The 22,798-nt window shown below is 39.3% G+C and overlaps 1 protein-coding gene across 1 annotated transcript in view; it reads right to left on the bottom strand.

Moving 5' to 3' along the window:
- The window catches only part of CCDC15 (coiled-coil domain containing 15), a 45,899-nt gene that overhangs the window by 4,144 nt on the left and 18,957 nt on the right, over positions 1-22,798 (bottom strand). The window contains 6 exon segments of the mRNA XM_023743261.1: positions 11,191-11,294; positions 12,410-12,502; positions 18,845-18,964; positions 21,680-21,741; positions 21,744-21,801; positions 22,591-22,710. Of these exon segments, the coding sequence (XP_023599029.1) occupies positions 11,191-11,294; positions 12,410-12,502; positions 18,845-18,964; positions 21,680-21,741; positions 21,744-21,801; positions 22,591-22,710 (557 nt within the window).

Genomic DNA, 22,798 nt, shown 5'->3' with positions numbered 1-22,798 from the left:
ATCGGCCCTGCTCTGAGCCCGACCAGGGCTGCACCTAGGGATTGGGCCTGCCCTCTGCCACCCGGGAGCGGGCCTAAGCCAGCAGGTCGTTATCTCCCGAGGGATCCCAGACTGCGAGAGGGCACAGGCCAGGCTGAGGGACCTCCCTTCCCCCCGGCCTCTAGTATATAATAAAGGGCTAATATGCAAATTGTCCCCTCAACCAGGAGTTCAACTGGGAGTTGGACCAGTGGGCAGGGCTGGCAGGCCAGCCACCCATGGCCCCTCCTCTCGGCTGGCCTGGTCCAATGGGCCCCGATTGGGGTGGGCCAGCCGGACCCCACCTGTGCATGAATTCGTGCACCAGGACTCTAGTTTGTCTATAAGAATCCAAGTACAAGAGCTTTCTCAGATTAAAACTACAAGTAGACAGGACTTCTGTTTTTGGCAAAAATGGAGTAACAGGGTCCAGAAACCAGGCCTGCCCTGCCACCCTACGCAACCAAATCTATAATAATAAAAGCGTAATAGGCTAATTAGACCGGACGTCCTTCCGGACGACCTTCCAGATGAAGCTGGGGCTGCGAGGGCCAAGGTGGTGGCGGGTGGGGGGCTGAGGCGGTTGCCATGGCAGGCGGGGGCCGAGGCAGAGGAGGTGGCCTCCGTGGTGGTGGGGGCCGATCCCCTTGCACCAACTTCGTGCATCAGACCTCTAGTACATAAATAAACAAACAAACCAAACAACCAAACAAAATACAAAAAACGATTGTTTTAAAAATTCTGGACATCAGGCAACGAAAGACAATGATCCTTGACAGATGAGGTGAGGCCTATAACTGCGCAAGCTTACTGAAAAGTTTCCAGGCAGCAGTACAGGGCAAAGCAGTTGAGGTAGAACGTAGCGGATTCCCTGAGCTGAGGAGATGAAGGTGAAAGTCCAGGGATGCAAAGGCAACCAGAGTTCACAGGACAGAATAGCAGAGAGGAGAGAGCTGCTCAGAGAGAGGACTCAGAGATCTACCGAGGTCTCCTTCTAACACCCAGCAGACCACTGTGCATGCATGCGAGGAAAGGACCTGAGGTGAGCGACAGCCATCTAAAAGGATATCAGGGAACAGTGCCTCGTGCTCACACAGAGCAAGGAACAGTGCCTGTTCTGCCAGTCACACTTAAAAACCTCATCATGCACAGGCACTGGGTGGTTTTCAGGAAGATCTATGTCAGTTGAGGGGAATAATAATTAGTCCTAGATTGAGCACTGCTCCAAACACACCTAACAAACTGTAAAAACAAAGCCCCAAAGTAACTTAACTGCATCTGAAAACAAAGCTCAGGAAAATTCATAAGAATATAAAGATATCCAGCAACCAACAAAGTAAAATTCATAATGATGGACATCTAATCAAAGATTACCCGGCATGTAAAAAAGAAGGCAATCACAACTCATAATGAAGAGAATAATCAAGCAATCAAAACCAATGCAAAACTAACAGTTATTAGAATTAGCACATAAGAACATTAAAACAGTTATTACAACTATATTCTATATATTCAAAAGTTAAGATATGAAAAAAAATGAATCAAACATCTCAATAAAACTACAACTTTTGAGATGAAAAATACACTGAAGCCTGGCCAATGTGGCTCAACCGGTTGAGCGTCGTCCCATAAACCAGGTGGTCACCAGTTCGATTCCCAGTCAGGACACGTACCTGGGTTGTGGGCTCAATCTCCAGGAGGGGGCATGCAGGAGGCAGCTGATCAATGTTTCTCTCTCTCTCCCTTTCTCTTTCTCTCTCTGAAATCAATAAAAACATTTTTTTCTTAATGAAAAGACACGTCACAGACTGGGAGAAAATTTTTGCAAAGCATATATTGGATAACGGACTTACATCCAAATTAATTTAAAAGCTCTTAAAACTCAACAATAAGACGACAACTAATTTAAAAATTTGGATTTGAACAGAAATTTCAACAAAAAACAATATACAATTGAAAAGATGCTCAAGAACTTTAGTCATTCGGGAAATGCAAACTAAGCCATAATAAGATACCCCTACACACCTATATTCAAATAGCTAAAATAAAAAGGACTGACCATATGAAGTCTTGGTGAAGATGTAAGGAAACTTGAATTCTCTTAAACTGCTGGTGGTAATATAAAATGGTATAACCACTTTGAAAAACAGTTTGACAGTTTCTTTAAAAAAATGAAATTTATACCTATCATATGATCATACTTTCCACTCCCAGGTTATTTGCCTAAGAGAAAAGGTAACATATTTTGAAAGACTTGTACATGACTGTTTATTTGTAACAGCAAAAAACTGGAAACAACTTAAATGTCCATCAACCCATGAATGAATAAACAAATTGTGGTATCCATACAATGGAATACTATTCAATAGCAAAAGGGAATGAACTCTTTATACACACAATAAGGATGAATCTCAAAATAATAATGTGGAATAATTGGAGCTGGCCACAAGAACGTGTGCGGGGCCTTCCTTCATTCCGTGCCACCCCCTGGTGGTCTGCACACGTCATAGCGAGTCATCGAACTCCCAGTTTCCCAGTCGAACTCCTGAGGGGACACTTTGCATATTAGCCTTTTACACACACACACACACACACACACACACTGATTCTAGAAAATGCAAACTAATCTATAGTGACCTAAAGCAAACCAGTGGTCCAGGGGAGGAGGGGTCAGGGAGGGGCTGGAAAGAGGGGCTATCATGGGCATAAGGAAACTTTTGGGGATGAAGGATATTTTCACTATCTTGATTATGGTAGTGGTTTCATGTATATATATGTCAAAACATCTAAGTTTATACTTTAAATATGTGCAGTTTCTTGAATATCATTTTACTTATTTTTAAAATCACCTACAAGTAGAGAGGAAATGAGTAGCTCATTGATTCATAAGAAACCTAAGTAAAGAGCTTTTGTTAAGAAATAGGACTAACTCAGGACTAGAACTTATAAACATATGCTGATAATTTTAGTTTCTAAAAATTACTTTGAAACAAATGAGTTACTATTTTCTGAACAGCAGTATGAAATCAATTCACACTCTTAATAAATCATTGACTACTGAAAATTTTGAGCTATCCATTAATAGCAGGCTAATTGCTCCAGGGGAATTAAGGTGTTCCTTTTGTTAGATTAAGAAGTAAAGACATATAAGGCAGTGACACAGGAATGTGAGAAAGGTGATGTAGGAGAAAGGTCAAAACAGGCACATGCTCATTCACAACTGACTTGAAAATATATGTTGCCTTGCTCTCTAAAAGAGTACTAAAGTTAAAAGGTCACAGGGGCTCTTGGCCCGGGATCTACTTACATAGAGATTTTATTCCAAAGAGAGCCAGTAAAGAAATGAATTTTGAGGACATTCATATTTGCTTAGTTCAATAACTACTTACCTTGTGAAAAAGGCAAATAAAAAAATATTTTTCTGTAGATAATTAATGAAATTGAGGCTTTCATTGGTGAAATTTAAGTAGAACCAAGTGAATGACAACAGGAAAGCTAAGTCACTTATAATTCCTTATACCAATTATTCCTTATACCACTAAACTAAGAGTTAAGGAAGCAGATCAGCATTGTTTTTCAAATACTGGCACCTTAGTCTTAATAACAGGCAGTTACTATAAGTGATGGAATCAGCCTCTCCCTTCTCCCTGTCTTTATTTCCTGATGTCCTCACCCACTCCAGTATGGCTTTAAGACCTATGAATTGTCCCACTGAAACAGCTCTCTCTAAGGTCAATGGCGTATAGGTCATTTAATCTAACTAGCACAGCAATTTTCAACCTTTTTCATCTTATGGCACACATAAACTACTAAAATTCTGAGGCACACCAAGAAACATGTTTTTTGCCAATCTGACAAAAAAATAGGTATAATTTTGATTCATTCACACTGGATGGCTATTGTTGTATCAGCTGTTGTCAGTTACCATCCACTACCACCTGTAACTCATAAAGCTACGGCGCCATCATAGACTATTCCCCTGAGATTCAAACCAATTACCTGCCAATTTGACATTTCCACCGTAGTATTTCAATGATATTTTTCTGGGAAAAGAATCCACAGCTTTGGTCAGATTCTCAGGTTTAAGAACTATTGCCATGCAGTAGTTTCAAAAGGATCATAACATAAAAAATGACAAAGATGCCCTGCTCAGTGGTCAGAGCGTTGGCCCACAGACCAAAGGGTCTCGGGTTTGATTCCAGGTCAAGAGCAGGTACCTGGGTTGCAGTTCAATCCCCAGACCCGGTCAGGGTGTGTGTAGGAGGCAACAATCGATATATCTCTCTCATGACAATGTTTCTCTTTCTCTCTCCCCTCCCCCCCCCCACCTCTCCACCCTACCTTCCACTTCATTTGAAAATCAATGAAAAAATATCCTTGGGTGAGGATTAAAAAATAAATGACAAAGATACATAAAAAAGTTGTTATAAATAACTATTTTATAAACAAGTTTTTAATCTTTTCTGATGTCTTTTAAGGCCTCTTGCATAAATATATCTTTTACTTATACACTAAACTAGGTCAGAAATCAACATGTCAATATATGCTTTTTTTCCAGAGCACTGATGTGAATATAATTATAGTAGTTTGCTGGAATGCTAAAGGTATTCTGAAACCATCGTCAGACTTCTAGTAAAAGCAATAAATTATAAATAAGGTAGGTCCCATAAGGCTGTCAGCTCATTTCTCAACAGGAACTTTGCAGGCCAGAGGAACCAGCACAAAATATTCAAACAGATGAAAAGCAAGGACCTACAACCAAGATTATTCTACCTAGCAAGGCTCTTATTTAGAACCAAAGGAGACATCAAGAGCTTCCCAGAAAAGAAAAAGCTAAAGAAGCTCATTGCCACCAAAACAGTACGACCAGAAATGTTAAATGGACTGCTTTAAGAAAAAAAAAAAAAAGGAGGAACATAATTATAAAGAAAATGGCAATAGCCCTAGCCAGTTTGGCTCAGGGTTGCGGGCTCGATTCCCAGTAGCGAGCATGCAGGAGGTAGCCGATCAATGATTCTCTCTCATCATTGATGTTTCTATCTCTCTTTTCCTCTTCCTTCCTCTCTGAAATCAATAAAAATATATTTTTTAAAAAATAAAGAAAATGGCAATAAATACATACCTATTAATAATCATTTTACATGTGAATGGATTAAATACTCCAATCAAAAACATGGGGTAGCTGAATAGATAACAAAACAAGACCCATATATATGCTGTCTACAAGAAACCCACTTCAGATTGAAAGACAAACACAAACTAAAAATAAAGGTATGGAAAAAGATATTTCATGCAAATGGAAACAACAAAAGCTGGGATAGCAATACTTATATCAGACAAAACAGACTTTAAAACAAAGGCTGTAACAAAAGGCAATGAAGAACATTTTATACACAATAGCCAAAATATGGAAGCAACCTAAGTGTTCATCTACAGACAACTGAATAAAGACGTGGTACATACATACAATGGAATATTACTTGGCCATAAAGAAGAATGAAATCTTACCATTTGCAACAACATGAATAGACCTAGAGGGTATTATAAGTGAAATAAGTCAGAGAAAAATAAATACCATATGATTTCACTTACATGTGGAGTCTAAATAACAGAAACAAACTCATATACACAGAGAACAAACTGGTGGTTGCCAGATGGGTGGGGGGCTGGAGGCAGGAAGGGGGAAGGCGAAGGGATTAAGAAGTGCAGATTGGCAGTTTCAAGATAGTCAAGAGAATGTAAAGTACAGAATAGGAAATATAGTCAACAATATTGTAATAGCTATGTATGGTGCCAGGTGGGTAAAGGACCTACCAGGGGAAAATCACTTTGTAAGTTATATAAATGTCTAACCGCTATGTAGTATACCTGAAATGAATATAATATTGAATGTCAACTATGATTTAAAAATTGTTATAAGGGACTAATATAATATTGCTATCCCTGTATTTGCACAATGAAACAAATAGACATCAATATTTACATTTTAAAGAGACTCCTAAAAATAAAATATCACAGGTAAACTACATTAAAAGTATCCTATATAATAAAAGCCTAATATGCTAAGTGTCCGGTCGTCCATTCAACCAATCAAAGCGTAATGTGCTAATGATATGCTAAGGCCACTCAACCCCTTGCTATGATGTGCACTGACCACCAGGGGGCAGACAGTCGACCAGTTGACCAGTTGCTATGACGTGCACTGACCAATAGAGGGCAGATGCTCCAACTGGTAGGTTAGCTTGCTGCTGGGGTCCAGCCAAACTGGACTGAGGGAGATGGGCCAGACATACCCTGGAGCCCTCCCAAGGTCCCTCCCCGGCTGGTCAAACTCCTGCATCCCTCCCTGGCCCTGATTGTGCACCAGTGGGGTCCCTTGGCCTGACCTGCACCCTCTCGCAATCCAGGACCCCTTGGAGGATGTCAGAGAGCCAGTTTCAGCCTGATCCCACTCAAAGCAGGAGCTGCTCCCTTGTGGTCAGTGCGCTCCCACAGCCAGAAGCTGGGCTCACGGCTGGCAAGCGCAGCGGCAGTGGCAGGAGCCTCTCCCGCCTCCGTGGCAGTCGGACATCCCCCGAGGGCTCCCAGACTGCAAGAGGGCACAGGTCAGGCTGAGGGACCCCGCCCCCAAGTGCACAAATTTCGTACACCAGGCCTCTAGTATTCTTATAATTTCAACAACTCAAAAACTCTTGTTACTCAGTCATATATGATAAGGCCATACTACTAATCTTTTACAAAGTTAAAAGGAATTCTGCTTCTAAGATTAAGAAAGAGATTTATTTCAGGAGTTAAAGAGGTGCCCTGTTAGAAAAATAACTTCTCAAGGAAGTGGAAGAAATCTTCCTCTTTGACAGAACAGGATTAAGGTCTAATCTGGCATGGTCTAAATCTTTGCCTGCTGATCCTGTTTTTCTTTCAACCTTCCTGTCTACTGTTTCCTGATTCTGACAGCATTCTTTCTTAGTGGTTTCTAAAATCATTACTAAAAATAACTGAATTATTTCCTACTAGACTCTCTACTTGGATTTCCTTTAAGCACGTCCAACCCAATATGCTCCAAACTAAATGTATACTCCCCACCTCTACCTACCTCCTTCCTGGCAAATCTGTTTTTTTTGTTTTGTTTTGTTTTGTTTTTTTAAATATATTTTATTGATTTCTTACAGAGAGGAAGGGAGAGGGATAGAGAGTTAGAAACATCGATGAGAGAGAAACATCGATCAGCTGCCTCCTGCACATCTCCCACTGGGGATGTGTCCGCAACCCAGGTACATGCCCTTGACCGGAATCGAACCTGGGACCTTTCAGTCCACAGGCCGACGCTCTATCCACTGAGCAAAACCGGTTTCGGCCCTGGAAAATCTGTTTTATAGCACCCCATTTACCTGGTAGCCTAAACCATAAACCTAAAATTTACGCTTGAATTCTCTGACAAAATCTTATCAATTCTCTCTCGTACGCTCTTAAAACTGCCTTCTCCTCACTGCCTCCTGGCCCTGGCTTATCTGAAAGGCTGTGTTACAGATCCAAAGAGGTTAGGTGTTGGAGTCAAATAAATCTGGGGTAGAATCCCAGTTCTACCATTGCTAGGTAAGATCTTAGGCAAGTTTCTTAACTTCTCTAGGGTTCATTTTTTTCATCTGTAAAAGGCAAAGAGTAAAATTTACCTCACAAGGTTACTGAAGTGAGGAAATGAACTAATGCCTCTAAAACACCCAACACTGTGCCTGGCACACTGTAAACACTCAAGGAACAGTAGTTACCACTACCCTGCAGGATTGTGTACCAATTAGAGACAATTATGTGAAGTGCTTGACACATAGCAAGAACTTTACTGTAACAGGACTTTGTTTAAAATTTAATTTCACCTCTCATCTTCCTAAGTGTATTACTTCAATGATCTCCTAATACATAGTTTCAGTCATCTTATCTGTTCCCCACTATGTCTCTATATGGCTCCTGTTTTCAAGATAAAATCCAAATTCCTTGTCATGACATACAAAGCTCTTTACGATCTTGTCTGTCCTTATTCCTTAAGGCTCACCTCTTGCCATTACATTAGCCCCAACCCCATCAATGTCAGAAGTGTCACATTCTCTCAAGAGTCAATGCTTTTACAAAGCTATGCCTTTTGCCTGGAATTCCCATGTATGCTTTTCCCCAATCCAATTACCATTTTCTCTCACACTACGGCTTCTAATTCTCCAAAACTCAGCTCAGGAAGTCTTCCCTGTCCTGCTATACCATACCCCCAATTTTGGGTTCAAAATACAGTCTCTGGGCTTGTAATTTTTTTCTTCTAATGATATTACAAACAATAGTTTATTTTACTTGAGGTTTTTATAAGAGAAATTAGTCTGTAATTTCCTTTTTATAAATGTCCTTGTTAGGTTGGTATTAAGGTTATAATGACCTCTATAATTATTTGGGAAGCATTCCCTGTTTTCTATTCTCTGGGATAATTTATGTAAAACTGGGTATAACTTTTTCCCTTAAATATTTGGCAACTAACATTTATTGAGCACATAGTATGTGCCAGGTTCTGTATTAAGCACATTTACATGTTACCTCATTTAATGCTTATAGCAACATTATGAGGCATATGCCATCATTATCCCTGTTTTATAGAGAAGAAACTAGGGCTCACAGAGGTAACATTCCCAGTCACACAGCTGGTAGGCAGCAGAGCAGGGACTTGAACACATCTCTCTCCATGTTCTTAACCACATGCTACATTATCTTGTAATACATAATATATAGTATTGTCATTACCTGTTCATTTATCTGCCTCCCAATTAGTCAGTAAGATCCCTGAAGAGTGGGATCATGTCTTTCATTTTTTGTACCCCCTAAGTCTAGCTTCATGTCTACTAATTAATAGATGCTCAATAAATAGCTGCTAAATAAATTAATGAAAACAAATCATTTGATTCTTATTGCAACTGGATAAGTAAAGCAGTGTTCATCGGTTCCTGTTTAGAAAGCTGATATATGTTTACTTTAGAATGCTGTTAAAGAAATCTTACCTTTCACAACAGCATGGATGGACCTAGAGGTTATAATGCTAAGTGAAATAAGCCAGTCAGAGAAAGACAAATAACCATATAATTTCACTTAAATGTGGAATCTAATGAACAAAATAAATCAACAAACAAAAGTAGAAACAGACTAGCCCAGCTGATGTGGTTCAGTTGGTTTAGCAGCATCCCATGCACCAAGAAGTGACCGGTTCGATTCCCCATCAGAGCATGTGCCCAGGTTGTGGGCTCCATCCCAGTAGGGGGCATGCAGAAGGCAGCCAGCTGATGTTGATGTGTTTCATTGATGCTTCTATCTCTCTCCCTTTCCCTTCCACTCTCAATAAAAACATGTGTGCGTATTTTTTTAAAGAAACAGACTCATAGATACAGAGAACAGACTGACAGCTCTCAGGGGGGTAGTTGGGTGGAAAAGGTGAAGGACCAGCAAACAAACAAACAAAAACACCTTATAAACAGTATAGGGATTACCAGAGGGAAAGGGGGTGGGAGGAGGTAGACTGTAAAGAGAGGGATAAATGGGGATGAAGGAGACTAGACTATGGGTGGTGAGAACACAATATAATATACAGATGATGTATTATAGAATTGTACACTTGAAACCTATTTAATTAACCAATGTAACCCCAATAAATTCAATTTCAAAAGAGCTCAATGAAAAGATGGGCTAAAGACCTGAATAGGGACCTCACCAGAGAAGATATACAGATGACAAATAAGGACAGTTGATCCTTAAACAACATGGGTTGGAAATGCGTGGGTTCATTTATACTTGAATATTTTCCAATAAATCTACAGTTGGCCCTTTGGATCCCCCAGGTTTGCATGTGTGGACTCAACCACTGCAGATGGAAACAGTATTTCCAATCTATAGTTAGGAATCCGTGCATGCCAATGCCAATGCCATACCATAAATAAGGGACTTGAGCATCCACAGATTTTGGAATCCATAGGGGGGTCCTAGAACCAATCTCCCATAGATATGAGATGAGTGTAGTTAAGCTTTTGGGGAGTCAAAGCAATATGCAGATATCCAACTGTGTGGGGGTGTTGGTGCCCATAACCCCAACATAGTTCCAGGGTCAACTGTATATGAAAAGATGTTCCACATCATATGTCATTACGGAACTGCAAATTAAAACAATGAGATACTATTAGATACTTAGAATGGCCCAAAGCCAAAACACTGAAAACACCAAATGCTGGCAAGGATGTGAAACAATAAGAATTCTCATTCACTGCTGGTGGAATGCAAAATGGTTTCGCTACTTTGAAAGAAAGCTTGGCAATTTCTATCCAAAGTAAACAAACTCTTACCATACAATCCAGCAAACGCATTCCTTGGTATTTACCCAAAGGAGTTAAAAATTTATGCCCACATAAAACCTGTATATGAATATTTATAGAAACTTTATTCATAATTGCCAGAACTTGGAAGAAACCAAGATGTCCTTCAGTAGGTGAATGGATAAATAAACTGTGGTACATTCAGACACTATAATATTACTCAGCACTAAAAAGAAATGAGCTACCAAGCCATGAAAAGGCATTGGAAGAACCTTAAAGCATATTACTAAGTGAAAGGAGTCAACTGAACAGGCTTTTTGGCTACGTCCTGCACGATTACAACTCTGTGGCAGTAAACAATGGAGATAGTGAAAAGGTCAGTGGTTGCCAGGGATTGGGGGAGGGAGATGAATAAACAGTTGTAGGACGGGATTTTTAGAGCAGTGAAACTATTCTGTGTGATACTGTAATGATGGATACATGTCATTATACATTTGTCAAAACTGTAAGAATCTACTACACCAAGAGTGAATCCGAATGTAAAATATGGATTATAATGCGTCCACATAGGTTTATCAGTTGTAACAAATGTACCACTGTGGTACAGGATGTTAACAGTAGAAGAGGCAGGGGGTAAGTGGGAACTCTTTGTACTTTCTGCTTAAGTATCACTGTTTAAAAACATAGCCCTTAATCATCTATTAATACTTCCATCCAGATCAAAAATAGTTGTTCTCACTATGGCTCAGAAGGCAAAACCACTACCTGATTATTTCTAAAACTTAGCTTCTAAAATCACCTTAACTAGTAATTTAAGGATCACAATGAGGATCAAAAAACTCACTTTTCAATTCTCTTCCTGCATTCTTTTTGCCTTTGTTGTTCTTTTACTTTTTCTCTTTCAATATCCATGAAAAGTCGCCTATATCTCAGGTACCGCTTTTGACGCTAAAGGAAAGAAGTTAAAATTGTTAAGATTCTGCTCTCAGAGGACTTTCCAAGGACAGAAATTATCTTTGTGCCTTAGACAAAAAAACGATATGATATGGAAGCCACATGGAACTAAGTCCTTAATTTCCTTCTATTTAAGGTGGCTCAGGATATCACATACAGCAAGACCTTTATATCTTCAAGCACATGGCCATTATATGTTACAGACAAATCGGAGAAAGAAGCACTAATTTAGTTTTCCCTTAGTATAGTCCCTTGTCAATGGCACTTGAGGAAATGACTATACTTGGTATGATAAAATATATACTATATTTATTATAACCAAGTAGTAAGTACCATAGAAGCAGGGCCACAGAAAGAATGTGAGATGTATTTCATAACAGTAGTCACTAACTTTTCAAAATTAAAACCACACTCTAAGCCTAGCCTAACGTGGTGGGGAGCAGAGAAGGACTGAGGAATATAACAGCATCATACTTTTAAACGGAATAGGTATAACAAAAGCAAGTGCTACTACGATGTGTGATACATTCATATCTCTGGGTTTATATATTCTCTTTTAAGGACATAGCTACTCAAATAGCAATAGTATACACACAGACATGTTTGTAACCTTTTAGTAAAAACATTAAAAGTCTAATAGCAGTTCTCAATATTGAAGATATAGCACAATCATCAGTGACACTTTTTAAAAAATACAGATGCCCCAAACCTACCTTTTCAGATACCAAAAAATATATATCTGAAAAAAGCTCCACATCTGATACTGATGCATGGCCAGTGTTAAAAACTGTTGGTTTACACTAACTTTGGATTGAAAAGGGAGGAAAAAGGAAGCCATAAATGAAAACTCTTCCTTTAAATAAGTTATTGTGGCAAATATCACTAATTGAAGAAATTCACTAGGATAATATCTCTGATTTCACATCAAGGTACCCTAAATCCTAGGAGCTTAGAAGTTTAACATATTATAATGGCTCAAGTAATTTCTTAGCCTTTATGAAATTTTTAGTATTAGCTCTTAATTATTAGGACACAACAAATTATTTCTAATTTCACATATATTGTTACAGTAGAAACACTGGTGTCCAAAAGCATTTATCATTACATACCTCTTTTTTGTCTTCTTCTTGACTTACTCCAAACTGAAGTCCTAGTGGAGTTTGGAATTCAGTGTTCCATCCTGATTGATATTTATCATAAACCTGTTAAAAAGTCCAGTCACACAAAGTGACAAAACTGCTAAAAGTTAGCCCCTTGCACACTTTTGATATTTCCATCTATTGATTCTTTTCTCCTGCAACCTTGAGCTCAACTGAATAAAAAACCAAATACATATACATACATATATATATATATATATATATATATGTATATAAATATATATATATATATATATATATATATATAAAAGAATAAAATTAAAAAAAGAATGAAAGGAAGCAGTTTCAGACTGAATTAACCAAATAAAAACAATAAACCAAAGAAAAAGATTCAGACCCTAGCTGGTTTGGCTTGGTAGACAGAGCGCTGGCCCATGGACTGAAGGGTCCTGGGTTCAATTCTAGTCAAGGGCACGTACCTGGGTTGCAGGCTCGATCCCCAGCCCTGGTTGGGGTGCTTGGGGGAGGCAACCAATCGATGTTTCTCTCTCTCTGTTTCTCCTCCTCCCTTCCACTGTCTCTAAAAATCAATGGAAAAATATCCTCGGGTGAGGATTAACAAAAAACCAAAAACAAAGAAAAAGATTCAAGTCAAAAACATGGATGAACTAATAACAAATCAAAATGCCCAGAATGAAAGTTCTTCTGATATAGTTACTTAATATCATTCTATCATGAGTGTGCTTGGGATTGAATCCAAGATATAAAACCAGCTCCCTTAATGTCTCGAATATATAAGCATTTTCAATTATACAACTCTCTTAAGAATAAGAGACTGAAAATATCTGAACAAAAAACTGACAAAGAGGGAGAAGACTGGAGCTAATTTCTCCCACATTATCAAGAAGTCTTATAACATCACTTGGTCTACTTACTTGGACATCATATGAGTCAAATTATGATCTCTAACTTTTAGAAATAAAAGCTTAAAATTACTTTTATCTTTTTATTTTATTTTATTTTATTTTTTTAAATATATTTTATTGATTTTTTACAGAGAGGAAGGGAGAGAGACAGAGAGTTAGAAACATCGATGAGAGAGAAACATCGATCAGCTGCCTCCTGCACATCTCCCACTGGGGATGTGCCCGCAACCCAGGTACATGCCCTTGACCGGAATCGAACCTGGGACCTTTCAGTCCGCAGGCCGACGCTCTATCCACTGAGCCAAACCGGTTTCGGCTACTTTTATCTTTTTAGTTTAAAGATTATTTCTCTTTCAGGAAAGTTGCAGGATACAAGATCATTATACAAAAATCAATTGTATTTCTATATACTTGCAATGAACTATCTGAAAACAAAATTAAGGGGGAAAATTTATTTATAATACCATCAAGAAATACTGAGAAATAAATTTTTAACAAAGAAAGTGTAAATTTTATACTCAGAAACTTACAAAACATTGCCAAAAGAAATTAAGATCTAAATGAATGGGAGGACACCTCATATTCATGGCTCGGAGGACTTAATGTTGTTGAGATAGCAGTATTCCCCAAACTGATGGGCAGATTTAATGCAATCACCATCAAAATGTTAGTTAGATTATTTGTAGAAATTAACAAGATGATTCTTGAATTCATACGAAAATGCAAGGGACCCAAAATATCTGAGATGATCCTGGAATAGAAGACAAAGTTGGAGGACTCACTCTTCCCAATTTCAAAACTTACTACAAAAGTAGAGTAATCAAAGATCGTGTGGTACCAGGATAAGGATAAATTATATAGATCAACAAAATAGAAATGACTTTTCAGAAATAAACCCTTATATTCACACTCAAATGATTTTTGACAAGAGTGCCAAGAGAATTCAATGGGTAAGAATAATCTTTTCAACAAATAGTGTTAGGATAACTGGATATCCACATGATAAAGAATAAAGTTAGACCCCTATCTAACACTACATACAAAAATTAACTCAAAGTGAATCATAGACCTAAATGTAAGAGACATAAAATTCTTACGGGAACATCAAAATCAAATGCCGCAAAAGAAAAAATAAACTAGTCTTCATCAAAATTAAGACTTTTGTGGCTGCAAAGGAAACCATTCAGAAAGTAAAAAGACAACCCACAGAATGGGAAAAAAACATTTGTAAATCATATAACTAAAAAGGAACCTGTATGTAGAATATATTAAGAACTCACATAACTCAATAATCGAAAGACAAAAAACTCAATTACAAACTGGGCAGAGAATCTAATAGTTTTCCAAAGAAGATATACACATGGCCAATAAGCACATGAAAAGATGCTCATCACTAACCATCAGGAAAATATAACAATGAGATACTACATCACACCTATTAAGATAGCTATAATTTAAAAACGCAGGTAATAGCAAGTGCTGGTGAGAATGGAGAGAACTGGAACCCTCATTTACCGCTGGTGGGAATAAACAATAGTACAGCCACTTTGGAAACCAGAATGACAGTTCCACAAAAGTTAAGCATAAAGTGACATATGTCCTAGAAATTTCACTCCTATGTATATACCCAAGAGAAATGAAAATATATCTCAACAAAAAACTTGTACACAAATGTTCACAGCAGCATTATTCATAATAGCCAGGTAATCCAAATGTCCATCAACTGAGAAATGGATAAATAAAATGTGCTAAATGCATAAAATGTAATATTATCCAATTGTCAGGAATGAAGTAATGCTACATGCTACAAGATTGATAAACTTTTGAAAACACGATGTTCAATGAAATAAACCAGTCATAAAGGGTCATATTTTGCATGATTCCATTTATATGAAATGCCCAAAAAAGGCAAATCTATAGAGGCAGAAAGTAGACTAGTAGTTGTCCAAGGCTGGCGGTAGAGGTGAGGGAAAAAGGCTATAATGGGTACAAGACTGCCCTGACCGGTTTGGCTCAGTGGATAGAGTGTCGGCCTGGGGACTGAAGGGTCCCAGGTTCAATTCCGGTCAAGGGCATGTACCTTGGTTGTGGGCACATCCCCATGTAGGGAGTGTGCAGGAGGCAGCTGATCGATGTTTTTCTCTCATCGATGTTTCTAACTCTCTATCCCTCTCCCTTCCTCTCTGTAAAAAATCAATAAAATATATTTAAAAAAATAATAATGGGTACAAGACTTTTCAGAGTGATGAAATGTTCTGAAATTGTTTGTGGCCATGTGTGTACCACCTTTTAAATATGCTATAAACACAGAATTGTACAGTTTAAATAGGTGAATTGTAGAGTATGTAAATTACAGTCAATCCTCCTATTCACATATTCCTTATTTATGAATTCACCTATTTGCTGAAACTTATTTGAAATTCCAAAATCAATACTCACGGTGTTTTTGTGGTCATTTGCAGACATGCACAGAGCTGTGAAAAATTTGAGTCACCAGATGTGCACATTACCAGCTGAGGTTGAACAAGTTTGATACTGTAAACAAGTATCCTTTTCAAGGTATAATTAGTGCCAAGTTTTTTGCTTTTTTGTTGGTGATTTTGCTGTTTAAAATGGCCCCCAAGCACAGTGCTACAGTAGTAGCTAGTATTCCTAAGCATACAAAGGCTATGATGTGTTTTATGGAGAATATACATGTATCAGATAAGCTTCATTCAGGCATAGGCCACAGGGCTATTAGCCCCGAGTTCAATGTTAATGAATCAACAATATACTATATTAAATAAGGGGTCTTTAAACAACAATTCATATACAACAAGGTAATGTATTGATCAGCTAACAAAAATGTGATCAGATGCTCCCAGGAACCTAACCTATATCTTCCCTAGGAGCAATGGTTCAGAATTCACTAATTTGGTGTTTGAGGCAACTATTAGAACATAGCTACCGTGAATGACAAGACTAGACTGTCTATCTCAATAAGGCTATGATTTTTAAAGTGATTCATTTGTTTGTTATAGGAAAATGAGAAATAGCAAAAGGCTTATGATGGTTCTCTCTGGAATTTTTGTGGAGTTTTTTCTTTCTGTTTGGATTTACTTTTGCTACAATAAAAATGAAATTATTGCCGAAACCGGTTTGGCTCAGTGGATAGAGCGTCGGCTTGCGGACTGAAGGGTCCCGGGTTCGATTCCGGTCAAGGGCATGTACCTGGGTTGCGGCCACATCCCCAGTGGGAGATGTGCAGGAGGCAGCTGATCGATGTTTCTCTCTCATCGATGGTTCTCTCTGGAATTTTTGTGGAGTTTTTTCTTTCTGTTTGGATTTACTTTTGCTACAATAAAAATGAAATTATTTTCTGCTTTCAAAAAAGTAAGAAAAACTAGACTTCCAGCACTGGTAAAGGAGTAAGCCCACGACAGATTTCTCTCTCTCTCTCTCTCTCTCTCTCTCTCTCTCTCTCTCTCTCTCATTGATTCTAAGAAAAACTGTCGTCAGTGGGATCTGGGGAGTGTAGAGGGTGGGTATCCTGAAGGGGAGCGAGCTAGAAAAGTGGATCCTTTAATTCCGTGTATGAACTGGCACACATCCCAGTCACCCTGAGCTGTGTGTGCACAGGGGCGGACCTAGAGGAGGACAACGAAGGCTTTGAGAACTGAACTAACACTGAAGTCACTGTTCACAGAAGGCGAGAAACTACTGAGAGTCTGAACCCAGCCAGGTGATGCCTGCTGCAAACAAAAAGGATGCAACATTCTTTAGAGGATTTTGACAGAAACCAAAGTCTTATATAACATTCAAAATTGGACACGGAAGTAAAGGTAGCAAGAGAATCCAGAATATGGGTCCAAAGAGAGACAACTCTTCCTCTGAGATAGGAAGAATAGGAAGAATAGCGAAAAGTAAATGGCTGAGGCAGTTTTGTGTGATGGCTTCAATTTTCTTTATGAAAGCCAGAGAGTACGGGGAACAGCAAGAACTTTAAGAAGTGTTTAAGGATTAGAATTATCAGTGTGGGCTACGGGAGGGGCAGGCAAGAAAAATGCTAAGCAGTACTGGGTACCCAGCTGGGATTGTAAATGCTAGTATGAATGTGGTTCAAATCTACATGAATAAAGTGTTTTCTTCCATGAGGCTCGATTATTTGGGAATCTAAAATGAAAAAGGACTGATCAGGGCTGAGGATTTTCAGGGCTGGATGGCAGAAGGACAAGAGGAGGCTGTGACTACAAAGCCACACCCTCCATTGAACAGTCAGGGTTGGGTACCCCTCTTCTGTGCTCAGATAATGCCCTACGCCTTCTCTACAACTAGCCACGTTGCGTCATAACCATCTGCTTATGTCTCAGTCTCTCCTGTTTAGAAATTGAGTGCTGTGTCTTCTTCAGCATGCTATCTTTGATATTTAGGACCTAAATAATGGCTAGCACCTAACAGGTGCTCAATAAATGTTTGACTGACTGACTTATTCATTCAAAACATATTTAACAAGAGACTACCAGGTACCAGTATTGTGCTAAAGGCTGCCCACACAGAAGCTTACAGCCCAGTGGAAAAGATGTAAATAAGTAAATAATAACAAAGTCTTTTTTGTACTGAGAAGAAAACAGAAAGCAGGGATTTAAAATAAAAACCAAAGAAGAGGAGAGACCTATTTTTGATAATTTGCTCAAGGTAGTCTTTTCTACGGGGGTGAAATTTTAGCTGAAACCTGAAGGATAAGAAAGGACCAGCTTTGTGAAGAAAAAAAAAAAGACTATGCAGGGAGAGGGGTGAAAATATGCAAAAGACCTGAGGTAGAAAAGAGCCCAGCATAGTTCAGCATATATAAATGATGATGCAGAATAAAACATGACAGCAAACCCTTAGGCCAACCTTATAGACCCAAACTAAAAATCCCAAAAGAGTGGCAGTCTAGTTCAGAAAACCTCAGCCCAAATCCTACTTTCTGCCTTTATGCCTCCTTTTCTTTTTGTTCTCCTAAAAGAGCCAAGAGGAAATTTCTCTTTATCTCTTTCATATATTATAACAATGCTGGTTGCCTGAGGCTGTTTTTAAAATAACAAGATAAAACCACAAGATAGAAATTATCCAGACAGTGGTAAAATTCTAATAAACTTCAGTTAAGCCATGGAAAAATCTTACTAGGGCCGAGGTATTTTAATATTTTCTTGATGCTCCAGCAGCTTATGAGGGAGATCTAGTCCTGGCCATTGGCTGGAAGATCCCCCTGGCCCCTCCCTCTCAGAAACCACTTTATCCCTTGGTGACCCTGCTAAAAGAGAATAGCCACCAGAAATACACCTTTCACAAAGAACATACATATAAAATGTAGTTTTCCCAATAGGCAACAAGTGCTCCTGAGAAGACTGTAGGTTTCAGTGAGAGCCTAGAGTAATCTTAGGTCAGGATAGGTTTTACACTCTATGATATAAAACAAGAATCTGCTTTGTGCTCAGCCTTACCACCCGCAGCGCAGTAAGTGCCTGTACTCCTGTTTACAGTCTACTGCTCCTACCTGCCTTCTGCTGGAAGCCTCTCTCCAGTGCTTGGCTGGAAGACACTGATGGCCATCCAGAAGCAAATCTCGCCACCTTTCAGCTGTCCCGACAGATGGCTGCTGCCTGGAGTATAAACTCTAAAAAGATACAAAAGCACCCACCAAATGTATGAGCAGTGGCAGAATGGTAGTGAAAATACTATAGGCTGCAATGATAGCCCTGAGGTCATCTAAATAGGTCAGAAGAATATGACACAGTATGGTATAAAAGTAGACATACTTCTGGCCACTATTTGGACCTTAACAGTGTCCACAAAGCAATCAAAAGTTTCTTCATCTATAAAACAAGGGTAATAATAAAATCTATCTCCCAGAGTTATTGTGAGAATTAAATGAGACAATGGACATAAGGTTCTAGATCAATTTTAGCTTAAGAATGTAAGCTGTCAGTCATAATAATATTAATATTACTAATATTATTAAGAGACAACACTATCACCATCATCATCACTGTTGTTAGTAGCATAGCCCAGATCCAACTCTAATTTACTTTCTGCTGCTTACTCTTTACTCTGCTCTGCCTGCTCTCTGGCAGAGCCTGAATCCTGGATTTAATGTACGACATATCATGGCACTCTAGAAATAACTCCCTTCTCCATATCTCAACTGTCATATTACGTGAGGCCTGCTCACAGTTCCTGTGCTAAAAGACCTCATAAACACTGAACATTTTCCAAGCAGGAGCATCATGCCAGGGCAACAGTAAATGCTTCAGTGAAGAGGCCTGAAGTCGTTTCAGTAGGTCAGAATGGTGTGATACATCACAAAACAAGAAGATATTATATCTTTGTCCATTATTGCTGACCTTAAAACTAAACCCCTGGAGCAGTTACCACATTGCCCTGTCAATCTTGAGACAAAACCTAAGCAATTTACTCTCTGCTACTTACTCCTTACTAGAGCATTCTCTACTTATTCTCTGGAGAGCCCAAGTCTTGAATTCTGGGTGAAACAAGCCAATGGCACTCCAGAAGCAATTCCTGTTTCAAACTCTCATTTCTCAAAAAAAAAAGGGGGGGGGTGTTGCTTGGTATAGTAGTTTTAAAGGAATAACAAAATACAAAACTAATTGTATAAGCAAAATTGATGGGTTAGTGACAATAATGTAGACTTCAGTGACAATCCCAGAATAATGATACCAGGTTAGGATAATTTAACAGGGGTGTGTGTGTGTGTTTAATATAAAATTTCCAGACACACATCAAAATAGGGAAAAAACAGAGTATAATGAATCCCAAGATACCCTTCACCCAGCTTCAATAATTGGCAACGTTTTATTTTTTCATCTATCTCTTCTCCCACTTTTTTTCTGGAGTATTTTAAAGCAAAACCCAGATTGTTCTGGCACTTTTTCTTTCTGCAATAGCATAGTTAAAAGAAGATAAAGCAACAAGGCAATCTATATAATAAAAGCCTAAGTGACCATTACCGTGGAACGAACAGAAAGACGAGTTGCTATGATGCGCACTGACCACCAGGGGGCAGACGCTCAATGCAGGAGCTGCCCCTTGGTGGTCAATGTGCTCCCACAGGGGGAGCGCCGCTCAGCCAGAAGCCGGGCTCACACCTGGCAAGCGCAGTGGTGGTGGTGGGAGCCGCTCCAGCCTCCATGGCAGTGCTAATGAGCAGTGAGCTGAACAGTAAGGAACAGCGAGTAGGTGGGCAGTAAGGAGCAAGGGGTCCCGGATTGCTAGAGGGATGTCCTCCTGCCAGTTTAGGCCCACTCCCAACGAGAAGTGAGCCTAAGCTGGCAGGTGGAAATCACCCAAAAGGTCCTGGACTGCGTGAGGGTGCAGGCCTGGCTGAGGGACACCTCCCCCTCAGTGCACAAATTTCGTGCACTGGGACTCTAGTATTTTTATAATGTTGCTAGCATTTTCCCAAGGAAAATCCAGGAGACAAGTTGGTGTCATTTTCACAAGTACTCCTACTTGGTGTCCCCAATAATTCATGCACAAACACTAGTAAAGTTCAGGAAGTTCTGAGGCAGCAAATAGCTTGTTGTAGCCATCATAACTGGTCTGCAAACTAGATGCCTGGGTTTGGTATCCTGCATTTGTTGATCAAAAGTAGACTCCCTTCAGCATTTATAAAATAACTAGAGGCCTGATGCAAAAAATTCATGCAAGAGTAGGCCTTCTTTTCCCCGGCTGCCGGCACCGGCTTCCCTCTGGCACCCGGGCTTCTCTCCAGCCGCCAGCAGGCACCCGGGACCCAGGCTTCCCTTGTAGCCCTGGCTTTGTCTGGAAGGTCATCCAGTCTAATTAGCATACTATGATTTTATTATTATAGATGTATAAGGCCAAATAAATAGGCTAAAGGACTTGAGTTTAAAAAAACAATTTACTGTTAACCAATTATATAAAACCTGTCTCTCAGTTAACTCAAATCACAAGCAGGGGTCCTCAAACTACGGCCCACGGGCCACATGCGGCCCGCCGAAAACATTTATCCGGCCCGCCGGGTGTTTTTGCCGCTGCTGTGTGCATAGGAATTTGTTCATAGTTTTTTTAAAACTATAGTCCAGCCCTCCAACGGTCTGAGGGACAGTGAACTGGCCCCCTGTTTAAAAAGTTTGAGGACCCCTGGACAAAGGTATGCTTTCTCATCTGCAGTCTTTAGAAGGGGCTCATTTTGAAATAACTGAAAAGATGATATTGTTAGCCTAACTCTAGAAGCCTCCAATCTATGTATCCTACATATAAGCTACCTTGATAAGCTCCAGCCCAAATCTTAATTTGTCTCTGTTACTCCTTTGAAAAGTGACATCCTCCCCACTGTCTTCTGTTCTACCTGATCTCCAGGGGAGGCTTGGTCCTGGACTTGAGGGTTAACATAATGATGATACTCCGGAGAAATTCATCTCTCACTCTCACTTCTCTCAGAAAAGATGACGGCTGCTCGAAAAACATGTTCTAAAGAAAAAACAAAAACAGAAAAGAAATTTTCTAACCAGGGTAACATGCTAACCATAATATTGTAGGCTGCAATGAGAACTCCAGGGAAATGCTATCAGGTGAAGATATTCTGATACATTTTGATCTGAACAAGAAGTGACACTTTTAGCTCAACTCCGTAAGCCTTAATTTTTAATCCCAAGCCATATACAGAATAGTCTCACAAACTCCTCAAATTTTAAGTAATTTAGGATCTACTACTTCTTCTTACTTTATTCATGTCAGGGCAATTACCACAAGGTAATTCCACTAGCTTCAGCAAAAGCTGTAATGTAATCTTAGTAAATTAAAACAGTCTGATTCTATACCTAGAATATGAACATGGTGCCCTAGTTGGTATTGCTCAGTGGGTAGAGCATCAGCCTGTGGACTGAAAGATACTGGGTTCGATTCCAGTCAAGGGCACATACCTGGTCACAAGTTCGATCCCCAGCCCTGGTCAGAGCATGAGCAGGAAGCAACCAATAGATGTGGCTCTCTCACATAATGTTTCTCTGTCTGTCTCTCCCCCTCCCTTCCACTCTCTCTAAAAATCAATGAAAAAATATCCTCAGGTGAGGATTAACAACAAAAGTTGAATATGAACATGGTTTATCAGCCTTCTGAATCACAGAACTGATTTGACTGATACAGTTCATTAGACCAGGGACCTTTGCACCAGGCTCCACACTTCACATTACCAGTTGTTGAGAATGTCTAAAATCCAGCACTTTATTTCCCATTTATCTCTCTCTTATTCCGATCTACCTGATCTCTGATGCACACCTGGTCCTGGACTTTAGGAGTAGGAGACTGATAACCTGCCAGAGAAAAGCCATCTCTCCCTTTCTCATTTATAACAGAACATGGCTCCTTGAAGTGGACTTTCTAAAAAAAGAAAATACAAACTGTAAATTGTCTAGTAGGAGTAATATGATAGAAATAATATTCTGGGCTTTATTGTAAACTTTATGGT

The sequence above is a fragment of the Myotis lucifugus genome, unplaced genomic scaffold (genome assembly GCF_000147115.1).
Source record: "Myotis lucifugus unplaced genomic scaffold, Myoluc2.0 scaffold_382, whole genome shotgun sequence".
In the NCBI taxonomy this organism is placed as follows: domain Eukaryota; kingdom Metazoa; phylum Chordata; class Mammalia; order Chiroptera; family Vespertilionidae; genus Myotis; species Myotis lucifugus.
The sequence above is the reverse complement of the archived record's forward strand: the minus strand, read 5'-3'. Positions and strand labels throughout refer to the sequence as shown.